This window comes from Saccopteryx leptura, chromosome 13 (assembly GCF_036850995.1).
Source record: "Saccopteryx leptura isolate mSacLep1 chromosome 13, mSacLep1_pri_phased_curated, whole genome shotgun sequence".
Taxonomy (NCBI): domain Eukaryota; kingdom Metazoa; phylum Chordata; class Mammalia; order Chiroptera; family Emballonuridae; genus Saccopteryx; species Saccopteryx leptura.
The window spans coordinates 12,078,788-12,095,735 of NC_089515.1; the positions used below are offsets into that span (position 1 = coordinate 12,078,788).

General features: G+C 44.4%; 1 protein-coding gene and 1 long non-coding RNA gene across 2 annotated transcripts in view; one reads left to right on the forward strand and one right to left on the reverse strand.

Annotated features, from left to right (window-relative positions):
• Positions 1-1,534: 1,534 nt before the first annotated feature.
• On the reverse strand, positions 1,535-6,186 carry LOC136384774 (uncharacterized). The gene is made up of 3 exons (XR_010747651.1): positions 5,689-6,186; positions 4,323-4,448; positions 1,535-1,651 (listed from the first exon to the last, which is right to left on the reverse strand). It is a non-coding gene; the product is annotated as an uncharacterized lncRNA (long non-coding RNA).
• Positions 6,187-6,336: 150 nt separating this feature from the next.
• Positions 6,337-16,948, forward strand: part of PDZD8 (PDZ domain containing 8) — a 57,428-nt gene continuing 46,816 nt past the window's right edge. Inside the window, exon 1 of the mRNA XM_066355523.1 lies at positions 6,337-7,435. Within this exon, the coding sequence (XP_066211620.1) occupies positions 6,579-7,435 (857 nt within the window). The 5' untranslated portion in view covers positions 6,337-6,578. The remainder of the gene's footprint in view (positions 7,436-16,948) is intronic.

Here is a 16,948-nt window from a genome sequence, read left to right on the forward strand (position 1 = left end):
TACAGAGCTGCGTGGCTGGAGAGGGAATGAGGTGGAGAGTGGAGGCTGGGGCTCCAGAGGTAACAGGGGCTGGGCCGTTTGGCTCTCACCTTGTAGCTGGAGAGTGGGAACTCGCAAGGCCAACAGGATTTGTTGCCAGAGCATATTCATGTCTTGTGCCTGCTATAACTAACTACCACAAACAACAGGGGCTTAAACAACACAAATTTCACTGTCTTACACAGGGGTCCCCAAACTACGGCCCGTGGGCCGCATGCGGCCCCCTGAGGCCATTTATCCAGCCCCCGCAGCACTTCCGGAAGGGGCACCTCTTTCATTGGTGGTCAGTGAGAGGCTGCAAAGCGTGGCGTCGCCCACATACAGTACTACTTCCGGTGACACGGCCGTATGCGCCACGGCTCTGGAAATGCGTCATATCACTTGTTACGGCTAGCAGTGACAAATATGGAACCGGACATTGACCATCTCATTAGCCAAAAGCAGGCCCATAGTTCCCATTGAAATACTGGTCAGTTTGTTGATTTAAATTTACTTGTTCTTTATTTTAAATATTGTATTTGTTCCCGTTTTGTTTTTTTACTTTAAAATAAGATATGTGCAGTGTGCATAGGGATTTGTTCATAGTTTTTTTTATAGTCCGGCCCTCCAACGGTCTGAGGGACAGTGAACTGGCCCCCTGTGTAAAAAGTTTGGGGACCTCTAGTCTTACAGTTCTGGAGGTCAAAAGCCCAACCTCCAGCAGATCTCAATGGACTGAAGTCAAGGTGTTGGCAGGGGTGCGTTCCTTGCGGGGGCTCTCAGAGAGCCACTTCCTTGCATGTCCAGCTTCCCGAGGCTGCCCGCATGCCTGCTCCTAACCCCTCCCACCTTCCAAGTCAGCAGTGCGCATGTCATCTCATGCTGATCTTCTCTTCTGTCTCTCTCGGCCGCTTTTAAGGACTTGTGATCACAGTGGGCACAACTGGATAATCCATAATAATCGTACTATTCTAAGGTCAGCTGATTAGCAACCTTTAATTAGCAACTATCTACAACATTAATTCCCCTTTGTCACGTAACATAACATACAGGGGTTAGGACGTGGACATCTTTGGGGGGAAATGCACTATTTTGCCCAGCATGGGAACCACGGGTATTTCTGAGCAGATGACTGACACGACCAAACTTCTGCTTTTAACATGGTCACTTCAGCTTCTGTGTTTAAACCCAGATCGCGGTGGCAGGGGCAGAAGCCAAGAAGCCAGGTAAGAGATTACTCGAGTAATTCAGGCCCAAGATGGTGCTTGAACCAGGATGATGAATATGTGGTAAGAAGTGGTGACATTCTAAGTGTATTTTGAAGGAAGAGCCAACGGGGTTTGTTGACAGTGTGCATGGAAGGGGGTGGGGGGTGGGCTGAAGTGTAAGCACAACCCAGTTCACAAAGAAAATGGTCTGCCATGTGTAAGGCCAATAGTCACTACTGTTGTGGCCATAGACATACAGGTTCCCATTGGATTCGGGCAGACAGTAAAGAAACAGTGGAGCCAAAAAATGGTGGGCCATTCCTTTATTCAAGACTCGCACCGGCTGACGAGCAAACACACAGGGCTCCCAAAGCCACTGAAACATTCTCCAGTTCCACAACCAGGAGAATCTTCTCCGGTTCCTCCTAGAATCAAAGGCCTCATCAGTCCCAAAGCCCCTCACCTCTGGTTCCCCATCTGCCAACATGGCTTCTTTCTCTGCAAAACTGGCTTCTCTCTCTTTCCCTGCCATCTTGGCTTCTCTTCTTTCTCCTTCTCCTTCTCTCCTTTTAAAACTTTTCTGGTTTGAAAACCTCTCCTCCAGTAATATTAGCATAACAGTGGTCCTTCCCAAGCAGAAAGGTAATTAGTAATTTCACAGATCACATACCTGGTGCTGCCCAGTGCCAATTTTTAACACTGAAAGTGAGCAAACAAAAAATACAGATTTTACAAATTCATTTGCCCAACACCATGCTAACGAGTTTGGACTGTATCCCTAAAAGAACATTGCCCTAAAATGAGAGGCTTTGCAGTTAGACAGAGCTTGTTCAAACCTCTGTGCCTCTATTCATGAAGTAGTGACCTTTATCAGGTTATCTGCATTATACATTATGCATTATGGGGCTGTTTCCTCATCTATAAAATGGAGATGATGTGACCTACCCCAAAAGGCAACTGTGAGAATGTACATGTTTCTAAAGTGCTGAGCACAAAGCTTCCCATTTACTATGCTCTTGATGTAATGACAGCCATTATTATTAATATAGCTGTGGGGAGCCATTGAAGAATTTTTAGCAATGAAGTGACAAGATCAGATTTGTACTGGAGAAAGATCACTCTAGCAACAGTGCTACTTAGCTGCTGGAAAGAAAAGAGTTTTAAAGTCATGCTCTTGCTTAAAAACCTTTGGAGACTTTACAAAGACTGCAAAACAGAAGCCAAACTTGCCCTGACATTTCAAACCCTTCCTAATGTGGCTCAATCCTACTTGACTATCTTATCTCTATCTCTTCTCCTCCTGCACTGACCCTTTTCAAATCACCCTCCAACCATCCTGGTCTCAACTTCACTAAACTCTACTGGATTTCCAATTTCTAAGCTTTGGCCTCCTCCTGATTAGAATGTCCTTCTAGTCAGCAAAGGCCAATGCAAATTCCATTTGCCCCAAGAAACTTCCCACATTCCCCAGCTAGAATTGACCATTCATCCCCTATTGACCTACAACTGCCCATCTGTGCTCATTCTCCATCCTCTCCCCAGCCTTGGAGAAACTGCTCCACCCACCAGCAGCCCTTCTGGCATAAATACGAGGATTAGGGTTTCTCCTCCAGCACTTGAAATTGAAATAACAGGTCACACTAGGCACCGGAAACATAGGACCCTCTAGATTTGGGTATAGAGCCAGTGCCTTTCAAAGCTGCCTGCATGCCGAGGCTATAAGGAAGTAGGAACCAAGAGGGAAATGGTACAGACTTGCAGAGAGTTGAAGAGACAAGATATTCGGTGGGGTTGGGGCCAGAAGGAATGTGTTGGGGTGAGGGAGGGGGTGAGGCAGAGAGAGAAGAGACAGAGAGACACAGAGAGAAAAAAGTAGCCATCTCACTCCCATGTTTCTGACAGAACACGAGCTGAAAATTGTGCAGCTGAGTTCCTGGAGATTTCCCAGTCTCCTTAACATAAATCCAATTTCAGAAGGCTCTGTTCTCACAACACACTAGGTACTGCGTCTAACATCAGTTACACACATATATGTCTAGCAACCTCAAAGGCAGGGATTCTGTCCTATTCATTCAGTATCTCCAGAGCCTGGCACAGGCTTGGACATTCAAAAATGGTTGATACTGAATCCTGACAGTTTCAAAAATGGTTTAATGTATCATTTTTAGATCATTCTAAACTTCTCTGTTTTTTACCGTATTTTGCTACATTTGCATTATTTTATATTACTATCATTATCATGTTGGTTTTCACCCTACTTCCAAACTCTCCACATTCACATGGTTTGGCTTTCTCATCCTGTTTGCTGGTCACCAGGAAGGACTCAGAGTTTAGCAGCGGAAGTGATGCATATCTCCCTCTACTTGGTGAGAATGCTTGTCTTATATCTTCCAGTATTGAACAGCCTTTTCCCTTAAAATGGATACTTCCCATGAAGGCTGTTGGGGCAGCTTAATTTCAAAGATGTCATTTATAACTCATTAAAAGGTCCGCATGCAAGCTCAGTACCTTCTTCTTTCAAATACCTACCCAGAATCATAGATTTTCAGAGCTAGAGTCAAAGAGTCTCAGACTTGAGTTTCTATGAACCAGCATTAATATTCAAGAAAAATAAAAAGGTTGCTGAATTTATATTCTTTCAGGGAATGCCATAAAAAATAATAAGCTTCTATTTACACAGTATCACCTCCTGCAATTCACAATCAGGAAATTCCTAACAATAAGGAATTTTCCAACTCCAAATGGCAATCGTGCTAAGGTTAAGAAACCCTGGGTTAGCTGATGATCTAGTGAAAGGCTAAAGTACCAAAGCTCCCAAGCTCGCAGACATTTGCAGATTAGAACCATGAGTGGGCTGCCCAGGTGGGCTGTGGTGGGGTCAGCCAGCTGGGGGCTGGGCGGGCTACCCAGGTCTGGGCAGGGTGTTGGGACAGAACCAACACTCACTAACATTCTGATTTTTAAATGGCATAAGGAACAGAAAACACTTAGCCCTGTGCCTGGCGCATAATCAATGCTGTATAAATATTACTATTATTATTGTAACTGTTCAATCAATGTTGCCATTATAACTCAAGGGAAGTCTTTTTCTTTTACCTTCCCAAAAGGTGTGCTGGGCTTCTTCATGGATCTGGAGTGCATCCCTTGGGAGACCAGTTTTGTTGGGGAATCAAAGCACTCTGTAATGGATTTCAAAGATTTGGGATTCCCGGGGGTAATAATCTGAGGAATAGGAAAGAAGAGGAGGGAAGAAAGAAGAGGGAGGAGACTGTGAGATGGAATATGAAACTGAGGATTCACTCCCATGAAGAACAGCTTTCCATGTGGGTGAGGAAGTGTTTGAAGACTATTTCAAGTTGCAGGACAGGTCAGTATACAGTTTGAGAGTTTTGTATCTCAGTAACATGAGGAACTATGGTGTTTTTTTGTTTTTTTTTTTTGTCTACCCCATCTCCATCTTCTGTGACATTTTCTGTGCATATGTTTTATAAACAAAGTTTTTGATGGAAGTTGAGGAAGAGTCTATATTTTCCATTTGGGTTGAAACCGTAGAGAACCGGGGCAGCAGCCCAGAAGCAGAAGCCAGGAGCCAGAGGTGACCTCAAGAACAGAAGTTGCCTCAAGCTCCCAGAAATCCCAGCATGGCTTTGGACTTCCTTAGGATGTGGAATGGGAGGGGTTGGGCCTAGTTCCCCAGAAGACAATTTTCTTACATTTTTGTAGTAAAAGAACCATCTGGACTTATACCTGGGCATGAGTAAGATCAGATGAGACTGGTTCCTAAGTCCTGTACCTGCTCCAGGTGCGTCAGAATGTGGCCATACTCTGTGTTTGCTTTAGAATCACCCAGAGTCAAGACAAGCACTGGCTTGAAGATCTTGAAGGCTGGCTAGAGGGGATCCCTGCCCTGGCTCCTCAGGCCCAACCAGAACTGGTTGGTCTGCCTTTTCGGTATGTAATATCGAACCCTCGTGAACCAGAGGTAGAACTGCGGTGGTGTCCATGTGATGGGAGCCACAGAAGCAGAATCTAACAACCAGGTAGCCAGGGGGCATGAGGAATAACAACGTGCTGGGCTACCTGGCTACATCACCTCTATGGCTTTGGTCAAGGTACTCCCTTGTGCAAAATTCCCTGAAGACTTTCCTGACCCCCCCCCCCTCCTCAACTCTCCCTTCCAGTGCATCAGGGAACCAGTAACCCCCTTCCAACTCTAGCAATTTCGATGTCATGCTACAGAGAAAGTGATCGAGGGTTAGGGTTAGACAAACCAGGCTCCATTGTGTCACCCTAGGAGGCCACTTTCTTTGCCTCTGTGCGTCAGTGTTTGTATCTGTAAAATGGGCGGGGGCTAACACTAAGCACCTCAGGGATGGACTAAAGGTGGCAATACACACGGGCTTCACCCACTGCAAGAACTTGAAAACGAGCCACTAATCCATCTGCCAGACATCTCACTCACCTTTCCTGTCCCAGCTCTTTTACTTCCTTCTCATTTAAACCTCGAACATCCACTTAGGTGGTAAATCTTACACTGTTTCTGTGTCTCTCCTTCCCAGGGCCTACCCTCCGCGGACGCAGAGCGGAGGTTAGGGACCGCGGTCTCTGAGGCTGCCGGTCAGTCCTCTCTTGTCCTGGGATTGGGACGTCTCCCGACGTCCAGTTTGGACCCTCTGTGGCACTGCCGTGCGGGGAAAGCCGCCGCCAGCCCACATCGCAGGGCGCGAGTGGAAGAACCACGCTGCAGCAGAGGGACCGCGGCCAAGGAGGGCGTATGGGCGCGCTAGGAATTAACGGGATGGCCAGGATCAAAAACGCGCCTCGCCATCTCCGCCCGGCCTTCTTATCCTCCAACCGGCGGCCCCAGTTATCCTCTCGGATTTCGATAGTGGCTTCAGAAGTGACAGCCACGTGGATCGCGGGGGAATGGAATGTTGGTGTAGGGGAGCCGGCAGGGAGGGTGCTGAACAGTCAAAAAAAGGACCCGCGCGCGCCCGGGCGCTGGCTGCCAGGCTGCGCCGCCGGGAGCGAGCACGCCAGTGACGTAGTGAGCCGTTTACCCAATGAGCGAAGGGCGAAAGGACGCGCTGTCCCGCCCCCTCCTCCCGCCCCCGCGGCCGCCACGGCCGCTGCCGCCTAACCCACCGCCTCCCCGAGTGTCTGAGGAGTCGCGGGCTGCCGCAGGCTCGGGCGTTGTACGGCGCCGGCCGAAGCCGCCAGACGAGGCCCAGGGTGCCGCTCGCCCGGAGCCCGCCGCCCGATGTCCTCAAGATGGAGGCAGCGGAGGCGGCGGCGTGAAGAAAGCCGCGCCGCAGGCGCGGGGGCAGCGGTCCGGGCGGAGGCGGTGGCGGGATGGGGCTGCTGCTCATGATCCTGGCGTCGGCCGTGCTGGGCTCCTTCCTCACTCTGCTCGCCCAGTTCCTGCTGCTGTACCGCAGGCAGCCCGAGCCGCCGCCGGACGAGGCCGCCCGCGCGCGCGACGGCGTCCGCTACATCAGGCCGGTGCCGGGCCTGGCCCTGCGGGACTACCTCTATGGCGGCGGGGCCGAGGAGCCCTCCGGCGGGGCCCCCGAGGGCGGCGCCACCCCGACCCCGACCCCGGAGACCCCCGGCCCGCCGACGCGGGAGACCTGCTACTTCCTCAACGCCACCATCCTGTTCCTGTTCCGGGAGCTGCGGGACACGGCGCTGGCCCGCCGCTGGGTCACCAAGAAGATCAAGGTGGAGTTCGAGGAGCTGCTGCAGACCAAGACGGCCGGGCGCCTGCTGGAGGGGCTGAGCCTGCGGGAGGTGTTCCTGGGCGAGACCGTGCCCTTCATCAAGACCATCCGGCTGCTCCGGCCCGCCGTGCCCTCGGCCGCCGGGGAGCCCGACGGCGCCGACGGGGAGGCGCCGCCCGACGAGCTGGCCTTCGAGGCGGAGGTGGAGTACAACGGGGGCTTCCACCTGGCCATCGACGTGGACTTGGTCTTCGGCAAGTCCGCCTACCTGTTCGTGAAGCTGTCCCGCGTGGTGGGGAGGCTGCGCTTCGTCCTGACCCGCGTGCCGTTCACCCACTGGTTCTTCTCCTTCGTGGAGGACCCGCTGATCGACTTCGAGGTGCGCTCCCAGTTTGAAGGGCGGCCCATGCCCCAGCTCACCTCCATCATCGTCAACCAGCTCAAGAAAGTCATCAAGCGCAAGCACACCCTCCCCAGTTACAAGATCAGGTGAGTGCAGGAGAGGGGCAGGTGTCTCGGGGTTGCGGGGACCCGGCTGCTGGGAGTCGGGCTTGGGCAGGAGGCTGCTGCCCGCGTGCAGTGAGTGGCGAGGGCCAAGGCTGCCTCCCCAGTGCCTGCTTCTCCCAGGATCTTCCCAGCGCAGCACCGGGCCCCAGGTAAAGGCCCGTGGCGCACACCTTCCCTTCCGGAGGGCGTCGGTTAGTACAACCTGGAAACCTTTTCGCGAGTCCTTGGGCACACAAGGTGCCGTCAGCGTGCGGAGAAGCAGCCTGTTGAAAGTGGAAGGGGGGGCCACCCCAGTCCCCAGGAGCTGGCTCTGGGGCTGTTGAGAAAACTGTGGTTGCTGCGTTCCGGGCACCTTGCAGCATCACCTTAGCCACGTTGAGAAATTGTTCCTGGACACAGAGTGCATGCAGGAAGAATGTGCTGGTAGCCCAGGGCTGTCCTATTTTGCAACTGCAGGCCACTTTTGCTCTGACAGCTTTCAGGGCAGAGGTACTAGCTGTTGTAAAGGAATACTTTTCCAAGGGAAACGAGTTGGGATATATAGTGTCCTCCTGCTCTCTCTCCTGTGTCTCAACTCTCTATGGCTGTTAAAGTCCTTGCACAGGACCTGAATTTATTCTGCATATAGCATTCTAATGATGGGTAGTGATTTTTAACTTTTTAAAGCCCTCCTGTACCTGGTGGCTTAATTTTATGGAGTCTATTGATTCATGTACAAGGGTTTGTTTTTTTATTTATTTTTATTATAGGTGAAGTGGAAGGAAAAAGAAAGTTTTGTAGGGTCAAACTTTGGTCTGGGACAGATTGTTGTTGGAGTAGAAAGGGTCATACATATCTATTCTAAAACTGCTGAATATTTAACTTCACTTTCTGTCCTTTAATTTTGTGTTCATCAGAATTATTCTTTTGGATTTTGTCCTTTATTATAAAGTTATGTCAATCTGTTATTTGCCTTACCTAATGCTCGTTAGTGGATGTTGCCTGTTTTTGTCTAGATTACTAATTTTCTTTCAGTCCCAAGCATTAGTGCCCAGATAACCCAGAAATATTTTATGTTTGAGTTTGGGATAGATTATTGACTTGCGTTTGTGGCAGAGTTACCTTACTAATTATGTTTTGTTTAGGTTACTAGCCCAGAGTAAGAGCTTAAAACTAAAACTGTCAGGTGGCAGGAGAAATTGACTTTATAATGGAAATACTTCTATAGATTTGCAGAGGATAGTGAATTGGCCGCTCACTGTGTTTGATTTCCTGTTCGGTGACATAGAATATAGTTCATGGAACCTGCTCTTTAGGCTCTGGGACATAAGTAACTAAATTATAAATCAGTTATAGTGTTTAAGCAGTGTGTTGCTAAGAGCGTCATGAGAAAAGTTGTTACAGATTTCAATATTCTATCCCTATTTTGATGCTGATATTTTCTGGGTAACTCTCAGATAATAAACTTAGACTAACTTGTTATTATTTGGGGGTTATATGCAGAATAGCCAGTGGCATTAAGGTTCCATGTCATTTTGAGGGTGTGATTTTTTTTTTTTAATTTAGACTTAGAATTCAGTTAAATATGAAGGAAATTATGAATAGGAGTTAGGACGTTTGTTAATAGGTCCATTGCTTTGAAGGAACAGCATCACCATTTAAAATACAGCTAAATTGCTTTAATTTACTTTAGCTGAAGGGATTTTTGAAAAATAGCATGTATTGGCCCTGGCGGGTTGGCTCAGCCTGGCGTGCGGAAGTCCCGGGTTCGATTCCCAGCCAGGGCACACAGGAGAAGCGCCCATCTGCTTCTCCACCCCTCCCCCTCTCCTTCCTCTCTTGTCTCTCTCTTCCCCTCCTGCAGCGAGGCTCCATTGGAGCAAAGATGGCCCGGGCGCTGGGGATGGCTCCTTGGCCTCTGCCCCAGGCGCTAGAGTGTCTCTGGTCACGACAGAGCGACGCCCCGGAGGGGCAGAGCGTCGCCCCCTGGTGGGCGTGCCGGGTGGATCCCGGTCTGGCGCATGCGGGAGTCTGTCTGTCTATCCCCGTTTCCAGCTTCAGAAAAATACAAAAAAAAAAAAAAAATAGCATGTATTTGGTTATTTATATTTCAACTTTTAAACCTTAAACATTAAGTAATCACCTCTGGAAATGTACACATTTGTGCTCTTTATATTGAAGGCATTTCAGTGGTCAATCAGTAAATACTGCACAGAATGTATCACTTAATCTGTAAATATTGTACACCTACTATGTGCTCATCATTGTTAGGTGCTGGGGCTTCAGTCTTTGTGGAGCTTAGAGTTTAGTGAGAATTGAATTAGCTGTACTTAATAAGAATTAAACTAGAATGTAATTTGATTGGGTTGAAGTAAGCTGATTTTAGTTTAGTAAAAAAAAGAAAAGTGTGAGGATGGAATGGACTGTTTTAGGAATTGTTGAGTTCTCTTGTGTGTGTAGCAGTTCTATCAGAAGTGTTTTAAACTACTGATGTTGTGAAGCGATTCAGGTTTCAGCTAAGAGAACAAATTAAAACACATTTAAGATGTATCACCATTCTCATAATGAGAATTAAAGTAGCTAGTGTTTATCCTTTTTTATAGCTGAGAGCACAGTGCTCAGAGTAGTTAAATAACTTTCTTAAAGTCGTACAGCTGTGAAGCGGTGAAATCAAGCTCTGATAAAGGCAGGCTGCCTTTCTGTTAAACTATACCACCTTGTTCTTAAGGGATTCAATCTTTGGGTGCTGCCTCACATAGCATTTTTTTTCTAATCCAGCAGATTTTGTTTCCAAATAGAAGGTCTTGCTAGTTTATCCTTTTTAGCCATCTAATCTACTTAGTAGAGCTAAAGCAATGAAGTCTTAGGATTGTATTGAGTCTTAGGATCCTTGGACATTGTTATATAACAGAAATATCTTGCCATTTAACATCGCTGTCACTTCTTCCCTCCATTTGTTTTCCCATTTTCATATCGCTAAGGTGAAGGTGGTTCATCAGGACTGCCAGTTCCTGATGTCTCATCTAGAGATGTGAAGGAAGTCAAGTGGTTGCTTTCTAAGGACCCAGCTGATTGACACTTCATTTTACTTAACACAATTTGTAAAACATTATATAATCTTTTAAAAGAGTTTTAATATGTATACATTTTCTAAATATTATAATTCTAATTTTACTAATAATTCTAAATTCAGCCACCTCAATCTTGTTTTACAGAGGCAGAGATAGACAGGGACAGACAGACAGGAACGGAGAGAGATGAGAAGCATCAATCATCAGTTTCTCGTTGCGCGTTGCGACTTCTTAGTTCATTGATTGCTTTCTCACATGTGCCTTGACCACGGGCCTTCAGCAGACTGAGTAACCCCCTGCTGGAGCCAGGGGCCTAGGGTCTAAGCTGGTGAGCTCTTTGCTCAAGCCAGATGAGCCTGCGCTCAAGCTGGCGACCTCGGGGTCTCGAACCTGGGTCCTTCCGCATCCCAGTCTGACGCTCTATCCACTGCGCCACCACCTGGTCAGGCCTCAATCTTGTTTTAATATTTTTCTTAAAATGTGTATTTCAAAATAGTTAAAAGTGGTAGTATTTTTTAAAAAATGAACCCCAAAATTAGAAAGGTACCACTAATGTTCTTGACTACGTGGAGAATCCGTCTTCAACATAAAATATGACTATAAATAGTCCTGGAGAGTTTAAGGTTTGGGATGCAAATATTTGAGATTCTTACTGAGGCTTCTCTGGTGCTAGGGTATTACTGCTGTGTAGCTAGCACTGGTTAAGGACTGCTATAAGGCCAAATTCACTTTGCAGATACATTTTATTGGGTTTGAATTGTGTATTGTTTGTTTGTTGTTTCTTAATTGCCAGCGTTTACAATGGAAGATTTTGCATGATTTGGACTTCTGGCTTCTCTTAGGAACAATTGGAAGGTCTTGTACCAGGGCTGCATTCCTCACAGCAATAACTGGGTGGAGAGATGGAGTCCAGTAGCAGCTACAGGAAGCTCTTATGTGTAGTTTATAGTTCCCACCTGGTTATTACCCTTACTGATGGTACCTGCCTGGCCTGTCTTCATATGAATTTGAGACCCTCACTTAATGGGGAGCATTACTGTTGCTAATCAGGGAAAATGGGATGAGTTAATAGCTACATAGTGGTATTTTTGAAGGGACTGTCATTGAACAGTTTCATGGCAGACATCAATATAATGTTGAATTTTAAAAAGTCATTCTGCCAGAAATATTTTGTAGATCCCTTGAAACATTTTCCATTTCTCTGCAGTATAGTAATAGTAAGAACGTAGATAATGGCGGCATTTCATTAACTTTTCTGATCTCTGAGTAATGGGGGGATGTGCATCTACTTATTGACATTATTTGAATTTAATGAATGAGTATAGAACAAATATTTGGGGAAAATGTAACTTTTCAGGTTCATGGAATGTCTTCTGAATATAACTTTTTTTTTTTTTCCTTAAGTGAGAAGTGGGGAAGCAGAGACAGACTTCCGCATGCACCCCGACTGGGATCTACCTGCAAAGCCCCCTATGGGGCAATGCTCTGCCCATTTGGCGCCATTACTCTGTTGCTTGGCAACCAAGCTATTTTAGTGCCTGAGGCCAGGCCATGTAGCCATCCTCAGCACCAAGGGCCAATTTGCTCCAACTGAGCCATGGCTGTAGGAGCAGGAGAGAGAGATAAAAAGAGAAAAGAGAGAGCAGGAGGGGTAGAGAAGCAGATGGGCACTTCTGTGTGCCCTGACTGGGAATCCAACTCGGGACATCCACACACCAAGCCGATGCTCTACCACTGAGCCAACCGGTCAGGGTTGAATATAACTGTTTTGTTATAACTGTTTTTTACTCCTAAAAAACATTCTGATAAATATTTATGGACATTTTTTAACATTCTTAGTGACTGGAGATAGAGGAGGACCACTGTCCTCATTAAAGACAAGGACAAAGCTGTATTTAGTTAGAGCTGTTTTCATATTTATCTTCTCCAAATATACCATTTATTCCAGAGAAGTAAATTAGGCTTGGTCTGGAAGGCCTCATATTCAAAATGTGGTTTGCAATTGAGTTATTTCTTCTTTGGGGAAGTACAACATTTATTCTTAATGTTAATTATTGCTTTTTTAATTTACCAATTATTTGAGGTAAAGATGGTTTTGAGTAATCCATATTATCTTAAAAACTTTCAAAGTAAATTTTCTGGAAGCTGACAAAATCATTTATAAAATTAAGAGTAATGTACTGTATTCACTTAACTCTTTCATACTTTTCTAAATATGGACTTTAAATATGTCTGAGGCTGGAAAATACTATAAAATAGCTATTAAAATTCTTTGTGATTATAGGAATCATAGTTTGATGTAGTAGTGTTAAGAACTATATATTTGGGATAGTGGACACAAGGTCATAGTGTATAATTCTGGCTATTCTGGAGTAATGATGTAATGTCGTAGCTAATTTTTTCTCTTTTATGCTTTTTCTTGTACTACTACTCAGATGAATATCTCTATATAAAAGGAATTATCATTTGTTGTCGCAGAGATAAATAATTATATTGTTTTTAGAAAATCATTTATTTTCATTAGCTACTTTCTGAGGATTACCAATACCTAGTGTTGTGGTGGGTATGATGAAGGTGATGGTTATGACACAATTCATTCTATCAAGACGATTAGTCTTTCAGGGGAAAACCAGTTTTTTTTACAATATTGTTTATTCACTGTAGAGAGAGGAGAGAGAGTGTGAGAAGGGGTGCGGGAGGAGCAGGAAGCATTAACTCATGGTTGCTTCAGGTAGTGCCTTGACTGGGCAAGCCACTACCCAGTGAACCAGTGACCTCTGCGTTCCAGGTCATGCTTGATCCACTGTGCCACCCCTGGTCAGGCGGGAAAATAAGTAAAGCTCACTTAAACGGCATTTGAATATCTTTAAGACCTTCAGTTTTGTGAGAAACAGTTAGAGGAAAGATCAGTATCTGTCCTAAGACACAGACCTGATTATTTTGTTTTGTATGATGTTTTGTGACCTTAGATTCCTTGGTACACCAAAATATACCCCAATTTATTGTTTCGTTTTACTTCTTGTAAGTTGGGTTTTCTTAAAGCTGTTTTTAATTATTGTGATATAGATGTTTAAAAAAAACATTTAGATGGAAAATAATGAATTGATCAATTAAGTCTTTGCTTACAAAGAAATTTAATTTACACCTGGAACAGAGAAGAGTAATTATGAGGAGAATGTTAAATTCTAATCAGTAATATACAGATCTCTTGGCTTTCTAGGAAAGCCTCAATTTGTTCCTGGAAATAGCCAAAGGAGATTATTATAAAGTTGATGGTATTGGAGGAGCATGCCTGATCAAACACTTAATATTGACTTACAAATATTACTAATGCTCTGTCGCATAGGCAGAGGCAAGGACACTAAATTGCTTCCTGTATGCCAGGTACTGTAGGCAGTTCCATAAACTTGCTATCTCAGTGGCTAAAACTACTACTGTGTTTGAGAGGTCAGTAATTTTTACAGACTTGGAAACTTAGGTTTAGAGGGGTTGGTGACTTTCTGAAAGTCTAAAAAAAAGACCTAGATTCCCCAAGCGCACGCTCTGTTACTTATGCAGGCATAGGCGTTTGCACATACACTGGTATCAGCTCCACAAGGTGAGAATTGTATTTTACATTTTTAAACTTTACATTTAAAATTCAAAAAATGAAAAAAAAAATATGTGACAGGCCATATGGACCCACAGATTCTAAAATATTTACTGCCTGGCCCTTTATAAAAAAGGTTTGCTCTAACCTCTTAAACAAAAAACCCTAAAAAAGCAGACAGAAAACCCCAACTATTCTTAAATGCCTACCAGAAAGGAGCACATATGCATATACTGTACATTGAAAGATACTCTTCAACCTGTTTTTCAGTCATATCATTTTAGAAAGCTAATAAAAACTGGATACTCTGCAGAAAAATGCATAGACAGTGTTCAGGATTCATGTAGCTCAAGCATTTCTAAAAAACCTCTGTTCAAGAAAGTTCAGCCTGTCTCTCCCCTCACCACCTTATCAAGATTCTCTATAACAGGCTGAGACATTTTTGAGTATATTGTTCAATAAGAGTTTCTAACACTAAATACCTTGTTTAGAAGTTAATACTGACCCAGCGTTTCTTCCCATCACATTCTCCATTTTCTCAGAACAAGGGCACCAGGAAGCAAGTGCTGTTAAAACATCCCTTTGTTCCTCCCTAGAGCCATAGGCCCCAGAAACACTTTTGGCTAGGCATCAGAGCACATCACACTTGATTGGAAAGTCATAAAGCAACTACCTGGCTATTAGCAGAAGTTTTACAGAGTAGTTTCAGAATCTCTCTTGCCACATTTCTAAGATTGTCATAAAACCACATACTGCTGTGTTTGTACTAGGGAAGAATGAGATATAAGGGCCATTGACCTTCAGTGAATAGAATTGCAGGTACAGAGTAGAGCCTGCCAGTAGAGACTGATTTCATTCTTTTGGGTTGAGGCTATAGAGAAGTGTAAGTTGTCTGTTTTAGTCTATAGAACTTTGGAATAGTGTGTACAAGTGTAAGTTGTCTGTTTTAGTCTATAGAGCTTTAGCACTATACTGAGCAAGAAACCTTACCAGGGATCCTCAGACTTTTTACACAGGTGGCCAGTTCACTGTCCCTCAGACCGTTGGAGGCCGCCACACACAGTGCTCCTCTCACTGACCACCAGTGAAAGAGGTGCCCCTTCCGGAAGTGCTACAGGCCGGATAAATGGCCTCAGGGGGCCGCATGCACAGGCCGCAGTTTGGGGACGCCTGCCTTAGACAAAGGCCTTCTTTTTGCTTAGTCTCAGTGTCTGTATCTATAAAATGAAAACGGAAATTTATCTAATTGGGTATAATAAATGTCACATACATGATTATGATACCTACTGAATAAATGTCTTTCCTTTAGCATCTAATTATATTAATATATACATATTGATTATCCTACATTTGTCAGACTTTTTGCTAGAAATATTTCAGACCATACTTGATACATGTCAGGCACCTAGCAGCTAGATGACATATTACAAATTTTCCCCTTTCAAATGAGTGATGAGCTCATTGTAAAAATTTAGTTAGAAAGTATGAAATATCAAAGTGAAAACTCTTGTAATATCTTTAAAGAAAACAAATGTGGGGACTCTGTATCCATATTTGTTCTAAATCTATTCTAATTTATTGATTTATAAAGCAGAATCATAGTTGGTACCCAGTGTTAATATCTTGCTTCTTTTGTTTTGGGGGGGGGTTTTGCTTCCGATATCTTGGGTTTTCTAACTATATCTACTTCATTTGTTTTAACGGGTACTTAGAATTACATTAGTCAGAAGTACTATGGGTTAACCAATTCCTTTTAAAAATTTTTTGTTTCTCACTAATATAAATAATGATACCATAAACATTTTTCTACCTATATCTTTGTGTAGATACTAGGTTCCTTCTTTTTCAGTTTTTAGTTCTTGTTTTGGCTAGGTTTTTACAAATGTTCTAATAGTATTTAGGAGCATAAATAAGTTAAGAATGTACTCCTACCTTTTAATTTTATCCCCCTGAAAATGTTGTTTGAGGTGTACACTTAACTCTGTGCTGAAACACATATATAGAAGATTCTTATATACTTAGGAGGTGCCTCTCTCACTCTCTGCTCCCCATTCTCTCTCCCCCTCCCCCCTCTTGTATCTCCTTTTCTATCTCCTCCTCCCTTTGTCCTTAATTAATAAAATGGGGAGTATAATAAAAATCTGACCCTCCACATTGGTTTGTAAGTGTAATATGGGCGCTACTCCAGGCAGTATGTATGGATCGAATTCATTCACTACTTTACTCCCCTCTGGCATTCTCTCTTTCTCTGATGTCTTCTGTAACATTTCCTCTTGGTCCACTCTGATTCCTGGCTGTTCCCACACTGCAAGCACGCGCCCATCAGAACAACTTTCTTTGACTGGTCGTTTGCTTTTCTGATGTTCATGTTCATTTTGAAATATCTCCTAATTTTTGTGAGCAATATATATGCCTGTGCATGTGTTTGTGTATGTACATACACACTGCCCAAATCCTAGGTGTACATTTGATTAATTTTCACAGAGTGAACTGAAGTGCTAGATCTAAAGAGTACCTGTATTCTTTAAATTTCTTAAACAAAATATATAGAACATATCTTATTTAACCTTTTATGCTTGAAGGTGGTTGTAAACGTGGGGTGATGATATTTAATCCAATTCTCTTTGTAAAATCGGTATTAAAAAGGAGTGCGCTGCCAGAACACACAGAAACACGTGCACATATGCATATGTGCATTAGTAATGCTGCTGGAGGTCGCCAACAATTAGCCATGCTAACTTCAAGGTCTGTGGGACCTCTTATGAACACCTTCTCTCATTTCCACACACAAGCAAAAACAAAATGTGAATGTGTTTGTAACCTTCTCTGGCACTCCAGAAGCCTTTGTTTTTAATT